The sequence below is a fragment of the Anguilla anguilla genome, chromosome 14 (genome assembly GCF_013347855.1).
Source record: "Anguilla anguilla isolate fAngAng1 chromosome 14, fAngAng1.pri, whole genome shotgun sequence".
NCBI classification, from domain to species: Eukaryota; Metazoa; Chordata; class Actinopteri; order Anguilliformes; family Anguillidae; genus Anguilla; species Anguilla anguilla.
This window is the reverse complement of record NC_049214.1, coordinates 11,531,125-11,548,629: the sequence shown is the minus strand read 5'-3', so window position 1 is coordinate 11,548,629 and position 17,505 is coordinate 11,531,125. Positions and strand designations below refer to the sequence as shown.

The following is a 17,505-nucleotide window of genomic DNA, read 5'->3' as shown; positions in this document are numbered from 1 at the left end:
TGTGTGTCATCCAATCAAGTTTGGTCATCCAATCAAAATTAAGAGCGTGTGTGCTGATTAATTCTATCAGACAGCCCCCTTCCAACACCCTCCACACACACCAGACCAGAGCAGAGTGTGGGGAGGGACCAGGCCTGGGTGTCTGGGGACAGTGATTGGAACTTTCTGGAAGAGGGATTAAACACCAGAGATGACACGTGCGGGTTTGGTTCAGCAAATGCACATACGTTTCATGTTTATGACTTTACGGCTGGGCACAAGGTCTTGGCATCGATCCCCAAAGTAATCCTCTTTGCACCTGAGGGGCAAAAATGGAATAAGATGCAGAAGACTGACAACAAAGACAGTTACACAAGACACTCAAAACGATGCAAGATGAAACACCACAGTCGTGTTGGTACTGGAGACCGCGACGGTGTAGGATAATGGGTAAAGAGAGCTTGTAACCTAAAGGTCACAGGTTTGATTCCTGAGTTGGATACTGCTGTTGTACCGTAGGGTACTCAACCTGCATTGCTTCATTGCTATGTTAAAAAAAAAAGAAGTTGTGCAAGTCGCTCTGGGTAAGAGAGTCTGCAAAATGCCTGTAACGTAATAGAGAGAGTGCTATACATTTGATAAGTCAGAGGACGCAAGGATGTCAGGGTCCACTTATAGAACCAGGCTTTGAAAACATTACACTAAGACCCAGGCTAGACCAAAAGCACAACCTCCATTAACTGAAAAGTTTTGTCGACATGCACCGACTGAACCACCCCCCTCCCCACCACCGCCGCAGCACGTAATCTGTTCTGTGTAGGTTATCGATGGCCTTCATTATCGCCACGGTGGCCTGCGTTCCGCTTCCTCTGCGGTCGGTCTGTTTGGCTGGTTAATTGCAGCCCTGCCCTTTCCGCGCGCGCGAGGGTGGATTGACGCGTCGGCGCAGCGATGGTAAACTCCAGCGGGGTCTCTCAAAGCCTCCCCGGGCTCCGCCAGCCGATAAACAGAAATATCGACGGCCGTGCAAACACATCAAAGATCTCTATTGAGCTTTTATGTCATTCATAGTTTTTTTTGTTTGTTTTTTTTTAACTTTTGTTGCCGCTGTTGCTTGCCTATTCCCGTAAATGTTTGCCGCAGTGCAGACCGAACCGCTTTTATTCTCCACCGAAGCTCAGCCACCCTTTTAATGCCTTGTGATGTCTGGCCAGTAAATCACTCTCTTCTCTCAAAGGCCTACCTGAGACTTGCGGCACAGCGGAGGGGGCCCTGCTGTGTGGAGCACAATGAGGAGTCAGGGCTGAGGGCTCACGGGCTGGCTTTCCTTATATAAACCCATTTGGCAGGTTCACAGCTCCCAGCTCCACAGGAGACAGACTATTGACCATCCGCATTACAATAACCATGCAGGCGGCCATCGCTATTGGGACTTTCTTTAACACTGTTCTCAGCAACTGTCCGAAGTGGCTTTAAGATTACACAAGATCTCTCGGTAATAAAGAACACATTAAGGGCACAAGGCCCCAGACTGCCCTGCTCCAATCCTGAGCTATCCACAGGCCATATGGAGCCTGGTGACAGAGTACGGCTAAAGCACTCGTAGAGTGGGGGGGGGGGTCCATCCTGCTCCAGCTGTGGTGCGCACAGATATCTCACCAGCAGGCAAACACAGCTGACTGATCCAGAGGGAGAGAGAGGAGAGAGAGGGATGAGAGAGAAAGACAGTAAAAAAAAACAGACAGATTGAGAGAGAGGGATGAGTGAGGGAGAGAGAGAGAAGAGAGGCAGAGGCAGGATGAGGGATGAGGAGAGAGCAAATTAAAGAGATGGAATAAGAAACGAGTGTAAGAGAGCAAGTGACAGAGGAAACTCAGTGATGCTGGGCTGTGCTGTGCTGTGCTGTGCTGCTGCCTTTTCAATCACACTCTCTTACACCAGTTCTGATGTCAGACTGTAATCCAAATTCCCAGAGAGATCATCACCAGAGGACGGGCTCCGAGCTATTTTTAGGATTTTGGAGAGAGTGAAGATAGAGATGCTGGTTTACTGACCAGACAGCTCAGGGAGACTTATTTTCCGTGGATTGTTTGCTTTACAAGCAATACATGCTCAGTTAAAATTAAAGTCTGGCCAGGCCTTGTGTGCACTAAATCCTACATTTCTGCACCAGCATTGCGCTCCAATTATTTTTAAAAGATAAAGAGAGTATAGCCATTTGCCATGAACTGGAAAAGCTATCTCCCCAACTCACCCAACCTGAAAATGGATACAATATCTCATAGTTAAATTACAGCATGTGTATGTGTGTGCTAAAACACTGGTTACCTTTTCTCCATCCATTTAGAGAGACTGGGTCTGAAAATTAAGGTCCTGACCTCTAAAACCCTCTCCCAGATCATCGTTTCCAAAGATAAAAAAATAGAGTACATTGCTCCCAATCTATACCGGGTGGTTTTGTTTTACTGCGTATACAGCAGACGCACACAGCCCTTCCCGAAAACCGGCGCTGCTCATGAAAAGGCAACAATGCCCTTGGAGACAGCAGCTTTTTTCTGCTTAGTCACTGAAGAATTAAAGGGGAAACTCAATCCCTCTGTGGACCGCCAGAGTCCATCCCTCTTATGCGTCGGATGGACGGAAGCCAAAGTGCATCCCTGCCGATGTCGATTCCCGCGTGGAGCGCTTCGGCGATGAGAGCGCGCGGGACGGCCCCGCAGTGGCGCATTGCTACAGCGGCTCGAAAGCGCAAGGAGAGAAACAGGGGTGCGCTACAACCCTCCCGAGCGTAAGCCCCAGTCGAGCCTCTGCTCCACCCCGTATGAAGCATTCCTCTCGGCCGTTAAGGTCGTACGAAGCGCCCCTTTAAGATCTTCTTTCTCTGGATGTCTTGAAAGCGGGAGACTTAGGCACAGGCCAGGGAAAGGGAGGGGGGGGGGGGGGCACTCCAATGCCTTCATTTTTATTTTTCATCATTAACAAATAAGACATTGTATAGTTATGTTCTTGCTCTTGGGAGTAAAAACAAAAGCACAGCCTTTTCGCATATTCAACACTATGTAAATGTATAAGATGAAGGACATTGTTGTAATGGAATTTAATCATGTAGGTCTGCTGCTATTTTTTCCCAGTGTAAACTCTGGATAATATGAAATATGCATGACAATTTTGCCCACTGCAGCAGGTTTGCCTGATGCATTGCTGGTGACCGAAGATTAATGCTGTGGGTTTCTTTTCTCTCAGAAAGGAGAGAATTGTTGCTCTGGTTGTGCACACTCTCATTCATCACTTTATTTAAATATCACTTTAGTTCACTTAACTTCAATTTTCCTCAAAGGAGTCATTCATTCAGAAGCAGGATTTTTTTCCCCCCTGAGTTATGGCAATCACTAAGAATTCCGGCAGGAGCCTTTAGCTTAGCAGGTTTGTTCTTGGGCTTTGTGTGCAGTGCTGGTACACACCTGGCTTCATTCTGCCAGGAGTAGGGTGTGTCTGAGTCCAGGGTTCCTTGGGTTACTGCTGCGTTAGCTCCCCCAAATTGACCAGTTGTCAGAGACGAGAGATTCTCCTCTAGACTAAGCTAGCTCTCTTGTGGTGGCCTGTAGACTGTAGCATGGATGCTAACCGCTGCACTGTGGCTGATGGATTGCAGCACGCATGTTTTAGATGCGCCCGCCCTTGTGCAGGTGCAGACCGCACAGCCGTGACTTCACAGGCACATTTTGCCAACCCCAAATTACGGAAAGATTTCACCTAATACTGTATGTATTGTTTTACCCTATGAATGTTTTATTTACTTCCAACAAACCAAGAGTGACAAAAGAAAACCAAAACAAGGAAAGGCACCGATGCCGGCAAACTTTGTGCTTTTCAAACTCTCATTACGGCATGTGCGGCATATGGCTGGCTTGTTTGCTGCTTACAGCGAAGGAACCCGGCGAGCTGGAAGGAGCTGCTCATTTGTTTAAGTAGGTGCTCAATTCCGGAAAAAGGTTCCCTGCATCTCCAAGGCTGCCGGTCTCCTAGGAGCTGAGCCAGGGGAAGCTGTCTTTCAGCAGCGGAGAAGGACATTAACCCCGTCCAGGCCGGCACGTCGTCAGCTCGTTAGATTTACATTCCTCGGATTACGGTTCACCCTCCCCAGCGGCAAAGTTAACTCACCCTCACCCCCCCCTTCCCATAAAAATGATTAATCAGCTCTGCTGGCGAACACCACAATTCCAGGCTGACAAAAATGGAGGGGTTAATTTAGCTTGAAATAATAAGCGCATTACTTTACACTTTGAAGTATGCGCAGTGTATTACACGCGGGGAATGGGAGGGGAGAACGCGCACCGTGTCAGCGAGCTGCTCGCTCGCGGGTTCGCAGGGAGGGAACGGGGAAGAGCCGCTTCGTAAACCTAAGAGCTGCCCGTCCGACAGGGCGAGCGTTCACTACGGACCACAGAGCAGCGCAGCGGTGCGGTGGCGCAGTCACCGAGGAGGGGAGAACGCAGGGCATTAATAATGCACGTTCCCCACGGGACTGCGGAGAGGGGATTTCCACCTGTTCCGCTCTCTCCGTCGCCGTCTCAGTCTCAGTCTCCACCCGCCTCCGCCCCCCTCGATGCAGAGGCATTATCATCACACGCAAACATTCATCAGAGCCTGCCACAGAACGTTTCGCCATGACAGTGTTTTGTACACAGCGTTCCCGGTTGTATAACCGAAAAAACATTAGGCCGACACACGATCACCTTGAAACCCAATCGTCTATGCAGTTTCCGACTTTCAGACAAAATAAGTTTGCACCCAAGTAGGATTAGACTGGAAATGATCTTTTTCACATAAAATACTTTGCATGCAGACACAAACCATTCCATAATGACAGTTGTAAACAGTTTAAATCAGTAAAGAGTAACAATGTATGACCTTCATGAAGAATGCATTAATAAACTAAATAAAAAACAAACGGCATCATATTCACATACTAACATAATAAGGTTTTGTGTAATTTTTTTTCACTGGACATTTACATTTAAAATTATATGTCAATGCTTCAGTATTGCATAACAAAAAGTACAAGTTATGCAATGGATAATATTCAGATTATGAGTGAAAGTTAAGCCCATAACACAAGCATTCACATTAACCAGCCAATTAATTACTTTGGCTGCGTCACCTGCACATATGCTTCCAACTTGGCAGCTGTCAATGCTGGAACTAGCATGTACAGGGATGTATCTGAACGCGGAAAATCATGTCTGCCACACACAGCTCTACTGAAGGATCCAAAACTCCCCTCAGCTCAACTGATTTTACCTCAGTTGGGAATCATTCCTTTAGATTTGTTTAGTTTTGAAGTTTTAACATGCCATGGTTTCAAATTCAATTACTGCCAGTCTGCCTGACTGAAATTGAGGTTATTCAAGTGATATAGCTTTTATCCAACATGGATTTGTGTGTGAATAACTATATATTCATTGCAATGAGTCATGATGGGGGAGTGTAAAAAATATAATTCCTGGGTGGAGTTTTGTTCCTTCTTTGTGGTGTGACACCCAGTCAGGACAACCTTCAACTTTAAGTCAGATCAAAGTTCAGCACAGCTGATCAGGGCTTTGAAATGAAATGACTGGAGTCCAGAATCTGTACAGCTGGCTTTTCTGCATAACTGAATACATGTCCAGGACTACTGACCAATGGTAACATTAAAGAACATTACAAAAACTGTGTGTGTGTGTGTGTGGGTGGGTGTGTGCTTGGTGAAACTTTGTCCTACCTGCAGAGGTTCTTCAGTTCTCCTGGTTTGATTTCCAGGGTGAAGCACTCTCCTCCGTTCACACAGTAGTTTTTCTCTCGCTCACTGCATGGCATCACATGGCTGGAGGTCTTCACAGAGGGAGTGGTGCTGGTGGCCGCTGCAAGAAAAGACAAGGGAGAGTTCATATACCGCAGTCTCACTGAGCGCATCCAGGAAGACAGCAGACTTTTCAGCATCAGGGGACAGACCAGCATCGACTGACAGGAGCCACTCCAACCAGCCGGGCCCTGGAAACAATCCCTGGAAAATCACCCTCAAAGAATTTCCAGAATTGCAAAAACCAAATAGGGCATTGCCACATCCGCCGATAAAGACAATAACTCAATAACTCAACTCAGTGCCAACAGAAAATATAAAAAATAAGCCACCTTGAGCCTAGTCCTTAAAAAAAAGAAACTAAATATCTCTTGTATCAGCAGGAAGCAGTATTGATGATGAATAATATCTGCAATGTCACCTAAACATGCCTTGAGTTTTTTCCCCTTAAATGCAGAATCTGACGCTAAATATATCCTTGGATTAAATGTATATAATGTAGACAATTAATTCTTGCTGTGATAACCGAGTGACGAATACAGTGTTAGACTGGGAACACAGTTCAATATATGCTTTTGAAATTAAATAAACTTACTCCGTACTATCACCTCATAAAAAATAAAAAAAAAACAATGACACAATGAATACTTATTCATGAACGGTACATATTCAAGTTCTTCAGTCTGAAAATCCACATATCAATTCAAATATCGCTATAGTAGAAGAGAACATTTTTCTAAACAAATAGATAAAAACATGAGGAGCGATTGCGGAGCAATTATGGCAGCGAAAAATATTTCACTTACCAAAATAAGTGCACAAAAAAGCATGACTCACTATGAGACAGCTATAACACGAAGTATACACTCTTTCTCCTTCTCCATACACAGGATGTATAAGGAGCAGCAATGTGAGATAATAAAAACCTATTAGCACTACCTCTTAGCAACAAAAATGTTTTTAAATAATTTTGTAGAAAATGCAAAGAAAGGTTCACGGTTCCTCTGGTCAATGCTAAAGCCGAAGCCATTTAGCCCTGCCCAGTCGCTCACCTGTAAGGTTCCTGGACTGTCTGGATTCCTGCAGATGCATTTCCCTTCTCCTGCCCATCGAAACAGAGACTGGTTTTCCCGAAGGATGGACACCCCTTGCTCTTAGTACTTTGACTGAGTCCAATGCCTTCCTCCTCAATACCTGTCTACCCGAGTCTGCAGTGAGGAAGCTCATAAACATTTTAAATAAGCAGTTTTCCTAACTCCCCCCCCCCCCCCAGACGTCACGCCTAGCGTTAGAGGCGTTACGCATCGGAAATGCAGCTGCAGGAGGGAAGACGTCACGGTTTGGAAGTGCGACCGAGAGAGCAATTTCGTCATATCGGGGAAACGTATGCAGAGAGCAATCAAGCCCACCTGTCAGGGGAAGATTGTGCGCGTGACAAAAAAGCACGAATCTTTGGTGCAAAAAAAAACCCCACGTCCTCTCCACATTCCCATTAGACACAGGCTGATTAAGGGCCTGGATATGAGTGCGGAAAAAATGTGTGCCGACTAATCAATACAGCCGTCCCAAACCCCTGCTGCGGCTCTCTCCAACAACCGCGAGAGCGGGCCGGCTGTGATTACACATACTAATTGTCTTATTAACGATGTACTTTACCGAAGCTAATTTTGCCAGGAAGAGGCGAGCGCTGCCGTCCATCTTTTCCTCGCTATTAAATAAAACCCCATAAACCCGACTCTCCCAGATCAGCACGGAGGCCTTCGTCGTCCGTGCTCCATTTGCAATCGTATAAAAGCCTGACCAGAACACGGATGAACTCAAGGACCAGGGGAGGCACAGTTAGAGCATGCTTTGTGGACAGACCAGGACTGTCTCCCCTGTGACAGACAATTGATTTAACTTACGGATTATTGTTTGAATTATGCAATGATTTCATAGGTCAGAGACCCCATCAGGTAGCCTCCGTGACGTGACGCATTTGGTTTTCGGCTGAACGCAATTCCGTCTCCTGTGCTCGAACCATTGCTCTCAAACACAACGGGAATTGTCATGGTAATTGACAGCATAATAGATTGCTTTTGTTTTCCAAATCGGATTATTTGCTCTGCCCCTTAATATCTGCAGAGCAAAAAAAGAACACAGAGCATACGTCACGTCAGGACCTGAGAGCGTTCTTAAAACCGGGCAAAAAGACGAGTGCCATCATTCAAACAGTTCAGTTTGGCAAGTTGCATTTTGTGTGCATGTGTGTGTGTGAGAGAATTTCTGCAAAAACCAATATTTCAAATTATAACAAAAAGAACAAAACCCACAACTGGTGTTCATTCATGGCTTGGTGTGAATGAAGGAACCATTTTAATGAGAGGATGCAACTGAACCCGGCAGATGGTGTTGCCTATTAGGTCCTTCTCGGCTCAGACGAAGTCATTTCATCACAAAGCCCAGCTCTGGGGCTTGAAGGGTGCGAGGAGTGGAGAGTCAGAGCATTTCAGGACTAATGGGCACAACGCCTGAAAAAACCTGATGGGTAAACCATTTTCAAAGTGTCCACAGCTGTTTCCAAACACCATTCACTCCATATGCTTCAGTACCCTCACAGATACACATGCCAGACTCAAAACCATTCATAGTAACAGACTAGATAAGGTGGGTATCATTAGATATGGGTAATTCCTGACTGTGCAAGAAAACATCAGATTTCAGATCTCTGTCTGGCCCATTCAGAATGTCAGAATTTAGAATCTTGTGGTTAATATTAATGTTGCTGTTATAGGTTCAATATAAATCTATTTATATAGATCCACAAATGCAGCCATCGCATGGTGCATGAATGACATCTTTCTGATGCACTTGAGATAATATTTGTATATATAATAATATGTACAGCGTGTACAATACATAGAAAAGTATACTGTGTTCTCTCAATCATTAAACCGATCATCTGCTAAACAGAAAAAACACTTGAGCAGATGCAATTCAAAGCCCAAAAAATAATAATAATAAAATAAAAATACAAAAAGTGATTATTTTTTTCCGGTCAAGGCCAAAAAAAGACTGTGAGGTTTTTGTTTTTAGGACATTGGGTTTTTAGTTTCAATGCAGTAGAGCTGAGCTGAGCTTCCCCCCCCCCCACCCCAACCATAGCTGCTGGAACCAAGGCTTAGGGATCGATCCTGTTCCATTTCATTTTTCCTTTTTTGCTTGCGAAAAAGAAACCCTAAACCAGACTGCAGAGAGGATGTAGCGATGGTGCAGAGGCGGCGGGACACTCTCTGTCTCTCTCTCTCTCTCTCTTTTGCACATACACTCTCTCCTTGCGTTTTTGCTGCTCTTGCACATTGCCATGTTGAGCCACATGACACACCCTCAGTGGCACGGTCAAGGGCAGACCGCAGCACAGCGCATCATTACCTCTGCTCCCACCGGACCACACTGGGGCCACACCACGGGGCCACACCATGACAAAGCTGCTCACTTCTCAGTGATGGGCAGCTATGTTACCCATGTTAGCCAGGATGTCCTCAGTCTGTGTAAGTCTCTCTGGGCAAGAGTGTTTGCTTAGCGAGTGAATAGCCTACACACTGAAACATCCAGTTGTAATGTACATAACCATCTCCAACTCCAATGAGACAAGAGTTACCTGAAAATGTCATGGTGGCTATTCTTTTTGTCTCTTTTTGAGAAAATGGGCAAAATATTTTAATGAGGTCTCTTTGAGCAAGGTGAGCTCCAACAAAAATGTTTTTCAGTGAGCAGTTACATAAAAATATTAACATAAATATATCATTTAATATAATGTGTTTCTATTTGGTTGAATAGCATTAGTTTTATTTCCCTTTAAAGCATGTGGAATACATTCATAATGGATGTGCAGACTACTTTTACAAATCTTAGCTCAGCAATACAGCAACCAAGTCCTGTCAGTTTGTACAGCGATACTGCGGCAATGTCAGAATTGCAATGCAGATGTCGCCTACAGTTATCTCAACAGCGCAGAGCTAACATTGACATAAGGGAATTACATTTTTTCGGGGCAAATGGAAAACATTTCACTAATCAGACAATGTTGCGCAGGAGAATCTCATGTGTCCCACCCACAATGCATTTTGGGATATTAATGTGAATTTTGTGCATGGTGAAACATGTGGAGAGAGTGCTGGAGGTCAGCAAAACAATGAAACAGTTATAATCTGTCACTGTCACAAACACACTATTTTGTCCAACAAAAAGCCAACAAAAAGCACCAAACGGGCACGGATACGTCAACGTGTGAGTTTCCAGCGCGTGACAGGATGAACGAGCACATGCTGCTCTATAGGCCACGGTCTTTTTCACTGCATGGATATCATCTCCTCTGGTGGCCCAGTCAGGGTAGCTGGCAGAGGGACTCTCATTCCTGAAGAGGAGATGCGGAGGAACCAGGACCACACCAGGTGTTTCTCCAACCGGTGAGAACCCACAAACGAGCCTTTGAGCTCGGAGCCAGCCAGGGCGCTGTCACATGATTAATTTCACACCGCAATGGCCAATGACCGCAGGGGAGCCGACGTCTGCTCGGCCAAGGCTTGTCTGGACCCGTTAAAACTAAAGATGCGACAGGGAGACCTTTGGGCAGGACGGATGCACAGATGGTCGTGATTGGTTGGCAGTTGAATATGAAGTGTGAATTAGAAACTGCTCCAAATCAATTTCTGATCTTCCCCACCAAACACACACACACACACACAAAGCCTCTAAACAGCTATCAGATAGTTACTTTATCCTCTTGCTCTGGCAAGCAAATGTCAATGTGTGTCCTACTATCCATAAGGTGAAGAGTTTGGTTGATCACCAAATAAGGGAATGCTTCCTGTCAGATGTGGCCTGGAGGCTACATTTCCCAGTTCAATGTTCAAATTGCTGCTAAGTGCCATAATTAAACTCTGGTTTGGCCTGCACTGTTAACGTAGCCTATAGCACTCAGATGCAGTCACTAGCGACTGTGTAGTCACTAAAACTCAGCAGCAACGTCTGCTATAAAAATATAGCTACTAATGTTAATTTATTGATATTGTGCTTTTTTGCTCCTCAGCACATAAAATGTCACAAATCAATAATATGGGGAAGGGGACTGGTCCCTTATATAGCTAAATCAAGACCTGTTCAAAAATTTCAAACAACAAGCCCATCCCTCTAAATCCCTGCATATCTTATTAACCCTGAAACCCTGTAATGGGTTCCATTTGGGGTCAGGCCACAGAACTCCAACCTTGAAATGAGAACATTTGATAAATTGGCCCCCCACCCCACCCACCCCACCAACTGCACTGCCAAGTGATGTTCTTTTAGGCCATTTTTTGTTTTTAAGAATGCAGGCCAATGCAGCAGTTACTTAAAAGTGGTTTGTTGAGAGGCAGCCAATGGCAGTCAAATCAGAAATGAATAATAGATAACTTCATAAAGGAGACTGTCAATGACTGGCGCAGGCGGAATTACTGATATACATTTCACAAAGGCATACCTGCAGCACATTGCCTTTTGTTAAAAATGAACCACAGTGATTCATAAGACCCAAGACTACAGAGAATCTGCACCCACTCAGTGCAACTGTACGGATTCTCACGACTATAACGTGCAAAGGAAATTAAGCTGAAATACAGCACGTCTACTGAAAAACACATATCGATAACTAAAAAGAGTAGTACAAGAGAAGTGAAAATCACTGTGTTTTCCATTGTGAATTTCTTACAGTTGAGTAGCAGTACAACACTGTCAGAAACTAACAAAATACAAATTTACATATAGTAAGTATATAGTAAGTAAGTATAGCTGCAAGCAGCAATGAGGGGGGCCAAGAACCTGGGGTGAGCCATAGCGCATTGAGGAGTACTTTTTCATGGACTGAAAACCTAATCCAAATACCATCCATTCCAACTTTGATGAGTATTGAATGTAAGAGTACTTCTGTAATAATTATTTGAAACTTGCAATGTTGAAGTTGGCACCACCTAGGGTGGTAGTGGCACAAAATTTTATACATATGACCAACATGGTTCCCTGTTCAATTCATAAATTTAGAGCCTGGATTTAAAGATGCGATCAAATATCTTCTCCACAATTCATGCATATTCATATTTAATTAATTTTAAGAATCTTGGACTTGGACTAATTTTAAGAATCTCAGGGCTCTTGGACATAAGCATTCTGAGGATTCCTGTCAAATTTTGTACAATTTTGCCTTATGGAGCCTACGCATAGTAGTATTTAACAGAAAGCGCCCCATATAGGCCTAAATTTAAATTACAGACCTGTAGCCAGTCACAATTTTACACAGCGATGTGCTGTAGATGTCTCATGCCGAATTCGGTGAGAATCAGGCAAACATCGTAAGAGAAGTACAAAAAGGTTTGCGTTTCAATAAATTCAAAATGGTGGAAATTCCAACATGGCAAACGATATGCATTCTATGATATTATTTGTTCAGAATAAGGTGGATATGTGGAAAAAAACTGGTGCATGAACATGAAACAGAATGAGAGGACGAAGAGGAAGACCTTACTGCTGATTGGCTGTCTTATCAACACCCAATAGATATCAGTTATGATGTTTTTCCTGGAAGAATTTCACATGGATTCTGACCTTTGGTTGTTACATTACATTACATTACATTCATTTGGCAGACGCTTTTATCCAAAGCGACGTACAAGAAGTGCATTTTCATGATCGTAGACAACTGCTGAACACGGGTTCAGTAAGGTACAATTACTTATTTTGTACAGCTATTTCTAGCTGAGAACAATGAACACTATCCTGGTCTAACATCTGCAAAGCCAAACTAGGCAGAAGATTAAGCTAGAGTATTAGGACAAATACAATTTACCAAGAAGTGCAGGGATGGGGCAACATGTAACAAGTGACAAGGAAAAAAGGGTTTTTTTTTTTTATTTTTATTTTTTTTTTAATATATATATATACACAGCATGGTGGTGGTTATTCTAGGTATAGTCTGAAGAGATGAGTCTTCAGGCCACGGCGGAAGATGGATAGTGAGGGGGAGGTTCGGAGAGGGACGGGGAGTTCGTTCCACCACTGGGGAGCTAGGGTGGAGAAGCTCTGTGATCCCTTTGGGCGGGTGGGAGGGGTTACAAGACGCCCTGCTGCTGCAGAGCGGAGTGGTCGAGCAGGCACATAGAATTGAGTCATGTCCTGCAAGTAGATGGGGGCTGTCCTGTTGGCGGCAGTGTAGGCAAGGGTCAGGGCTTTGAATCGGATCCTGGCAGCGACTGGTAGCCAGTGAAGCGATCGCAGCAGAGGAGTGACGTGGGAGAATTTGGGGAGGTTGTAGATGAGCCGGGCAGCGGCATTCTGAATCATCTGTAGTGGCTGTATGGCACAAGCTGGCAGGTTTGCAAGGAGAGAGTTGCAGTAATCAAGGCGAGAGGTCACCGTAGCCTGGACGAGCAGCTGGGTGGAGTGCGTCGTCAGGTATGGTCGAATCCTCCTGATGTTGTATAGGAGGAATCTGCAGGACCTTGATGTTGCCTTGATGTGCTCCTTGAAGTCCAGTTGGTCATCCAGGACCACCCCCAAGCTCTTGGCAGAGTGAGAGGCAGTCACTGTGGTGCCATCAACCGTGATTGAGAGTTCACGAAGCAAGGAGGTCTTGTGCGGGAAGAAGAGCAGCTCAGTTTTGTTGAGGTTGAGCTTCAGATGGTGGCTGGCCATCCAGGTGGAGATGTCAGCCAGGCAGGAAGAGATCTTATCATTGACCAGTGTGGCCGAGGGGGGGAAAGAAAAGAAGAGTTGTGTGTCATCTGCATAACAATGATAGGAAAAACCATGTGAATTAATGACTGAACCAAGAGATCTGGTGTATAAGGAGAATAGCAGAGGACCCAGTACAGATCCCTGCGGCACTCCCGTAACAAGTGGATGAGAGGCAGAGGCAGACCCCTTCCAGGTGACCTGGTAGGTCCTATCTGCAAGATAGGAAGCGAACCAAGACAGGGCAGTCCCGGCAATTCCCATCCCAGCCAAGGTGGAGAGGAGTATTTTATGGTTGACCGTGTCAAAAGCTGCAGACAGGTCAAGAAGGATCAGGACAGAGGAAAGGCGTGAGGCTCTTGCAGTGGCAAGTGCCTCCGTCACAGCTAGGAGTGCAGTCTCTGTTGAGTGCCCAGATCGGAAGCCAGACTGGTGAGGGTCTAGCAGGTTGTTCTGATGGAGAAAAGAGGTTAATTGTTTAAGAACTGCTCGTTCAAGGGTTTTGGACAGAAAGGGTAGAAGGGATACGGGTCGATAATTTGCTACATCGGAGGGGTCTAAGGTGGGTTTTTTGAGTAGTGGGGTAACACGAGCCGTCTTAAAAACAGAGGGAACATGACCAGAGGAGAGAGAGGAATTAACAATGGAAGACAGATAGGGAAGGAGCTCGCTGGAGATAGATTGGAGAACTTTAGATGGGATGGGGTCAAGTGGACAGGTGGTTGCGCGATGAGAGGTGATCAGTTGTAATACATCGGAGTCCTCCAGCATTTCAAAGGAGGTCAGTGTGGCTGTGGGGTTGTCCTGGGGGGTTGGGGGGCTCACTGGATGGGTGAAGGAGTTCCGGATTGTAGCCACCTTTCCTTCAAAGGCGGCCAGAAAGTCATCTGCGGAGAGGGAAGAGGGAGGTGGGGGTGGAGGAGGAATGAGGAGGGAAGAGAAGGTGGAGAATAGTTTACGTGGATTAGAGACACATGCGCTGATCTTGGATTGGAAAAAAGAGGCTTTTGCAGACGTGAGGGCAGATGTAAAAGTCGCCAGCAGGGTATGGTATGCAGTCAGGTCATCAGAGGATCGGGATTTTCTCCACTTTCTCTCTGCAGCCCGCAGTGATGTTCTGCTGGAGCGTAGTGACTCGGTCAGCCATGGGCAGGGGGGTGAGGAGCGTGCTGGTTTGGAGACAAGAGGACAAAGTGAGTCGAGGGACTGAGAGAGGCAGGAGTTGAGGGTGGAGGTGGCAAGGTCAACTGGCAGGTTAGAGAAAGACGCAGGAGGGGGAAGTGTAGACAGAGCAGTGGAGACGAGGGAGGATTGTGACAGAGTAGGGAGATTTCTCCTGAAAGTTACTGTGGGTGAGCTATTGGATGAATTGAGGGGGAGTAAATAGGAGAGGGAGAAAGAAAGAAAGAAGTGGTCTGAGACATGGAGGGGAGTCACTGCAAGTTGGGGAATGGAGCAGCCTCTGGTGAATACAAGGTCTAGTTGGTTACCAGCCTTGTGTGTGGGGGGGGAGGAGGACAGGGATAGGGCGAAAGACTGGAGGAGTGAGGCAACCCTGGACAGTTGGGAGGTTTCTGGTGGGAGGTTGAAGTCTCCCAGTAGAATAGCAGGAGTGCCATCCTCAGGGAGAGAGCTCAGGAGAGTGTCCAGCTCGTCCAGAAATGAGCCGAGTGGACCTGGAGGGCGGTACAGAACAATAACGTGAAATGTAGAGGGATGAGTAACAGTAATCGCGTGAAATTCAAAGGAGGAGAAAGTAGGGTTAGGACTGGGGAGGACACAGAACTTCCAGGACAAGGAAATGAGTAGACCGGTACCCCCGCCTCGGCCAGAGGCCCTGGGGGTGTGCGAGAAGGAGTATCCCGCAGACAGTGCAGCTGGGGTGGCGGTGTTATCGGGAGTGATCCAGGTTTCCGTGAGAGCCAGGAAGTCAAGAGACTTCGTCTTGGCAAAGGCAGTAATGAAGTCAGCTTTCTGGACGGCTGACTGGCAGTTCCATAATCCACCTGTGACAGTGAATTCCTGAGGTGTGGATAAGGGTGGGTAGATCAAGTTGGTTAAATTACGCCTGCGGTGAACAGACCATTTGGGGCGAGGCAGCACGCACAAGGGAATGGGGTTTAAAAACATGATAAACTGATGACGAGGCTGCCTATGGCAGCCTCTGCTGGAGCTATAAATACTGGGTGACAATTACGTGTTTGCATTAGCTTCATTAGAGCAGATAAGCACCAGGTGAAGCTCCTCGAAATTAGCTCAACAATACGGGGCAGTTAAACACCAATCCCCACACACAGTTTCACTAACGCCTTTAACTAACTAACAACAGCAGCAAGTCAACTACAGATATTCTCAGCTAACGCCCAACTAAGCTTGCTGACTAGCAACAGTTGAGACAAGTTTTTAAAAAGATTAGGCTACCTAAATTACACACAACTATGTTCGCTAACTAGCAACAGCAGAAACAAATTAAGTTATGATACGCTTATCTGAATCGCGGGGGACGGCAGAAGCGACGACACAATCAGATGCACACTGTTGAACCACAGATGAACACCACTTAAATAGCACCAGGTGAAGCTCCTCGAAATTAGCTCAACAATACGGGGCAGTTAAACACCAATCCCCACACACAGTTTCACTAACGCCTTTAACTAACTAACAACAGCAGCAAGTCAACTACAGATATTCTCAGCTAACGCCCAACTAAGCTTGCTGACTAGCAACAGTTGAGACAAGTTTTTAAAAAGATTAGGCTACCTAAATTACACACAACTATGTTCGCTAACTAGCAACAGCAGAAACAAATTAAGTTATGATACGCTTATCTGAATCGCGGGGGACGGCAGAAGCGACGACACAATCAGATGCACACTGGTTGTTCACTGTCACGTACGAATAAAGAAAAAGGGAAGACGAAACATAGTCTATATGCCCCATGGCGGCATTTATTCTTATTGAACTTTAAAAAATGTTATTGGATATATCATGCAGCTCTACTAACAATGCTTGTAGTGGTTCGGAATGTAGGCTTATGATGGAGTAATCAAAAGGCCACAGGTTCAAATAATGGGTGGGGTAGTGCCATTGTTCCCCTGTGCCTCAAACTGGGCTGGACTGCTTCAGTATATCTCCAGCTGTGTAAATGGGCAATACAGACACTGCGATGACTGTTCATAGCTCAACTGCCATTTGTCATATTTAAGCAAACAAGCAAATCGTGACAGGGTACAAAAAAAAGGATCTTGTCATCACAGTGTTACTGCCCTGTACATTTCCTAAACTGTAAAGCCAAACACAGCATATTCCTGGGACTATGCCGGATGATGGAAAATGATTTCCTTCCATTGTCGCAGTAGCTGCTTACAGACACCAACACAGTGAGCACACACCATCGTCCATCCTGACACTGCAGACGTTTACAAAGAAAAAGTAACGCTGTCAACAGTCCTTTGACCGTTTAAGAAAGAAACAACAAGCATTAACCGGTCTGTCATATAAAAAATGGATGTAGCCAGATTTATACATATATACGTGCGAATACAATATTTTGAAAACATGAGCATATGAAGATGACGTGTTACCAAACACTCTCAGTAAGAGTCGTATTAGCTGCGAAAAACAACACCACTTCACCGATAACGATGTGGAGATGCACTCCATGAGCAGACAAATAATAATGATACGGTTATTAATGTGGTTCGGGAGAACTGTGGAAGTGGCTTACTTCCTGACAGAGGATACTCTGGGCTATAGGTTAAAACACAGGGGGTGCCAGACAGTGGAAGAACGGCATCTGTTTTAATCAAGAGCGTCATACGATCTGTTAATTACCCTCATGCTGCCTTCCATCAATTTCCAGTCATGCTGTCTGGGCAGAGATGGATACCTTCAAAGGATGGCAGCTGTTAAGGGAAATGCTGATTTCTCTCTCCCTCTCTCAC

At 45.6% G+C, this 17,505-nt stretch overlaps 1 protein-coding gene across 8 annotated transcripts in view; it reads right to left on the bottom strand.

The window, feature by feature from the left end:
- The window catches only part of nrg1 (neuregulin 1), a 78,646-nt gene that overhangs the window by 11,655 nt on the left and 49,486 nt on the right, over positions 1 to 17,505 (bottom strand). For 4 of the 8 annotated variants that reach the window (XM_035391688.1, XM_035391683.1, XM_035391684.1 and 1 more), the window contains one exon: positions 5,741 to 5,879. In XM_035391688.1, coding sequence (XP_035247579.1) covers positions 5,741 to 5,879 — 139 coding nt within the window. Of the gene's footprint in view, positions 1 to 227; positions 299 to 5,740; positions 5,880 to 6,870; positions 7,010 to 17,505 lie in introns of those variants that run through there. The other 4 variants (XM_035391689.1, XM_035391685.1, XM_035391686.1 and 1 more) reach the window with 2 other exon arrangements.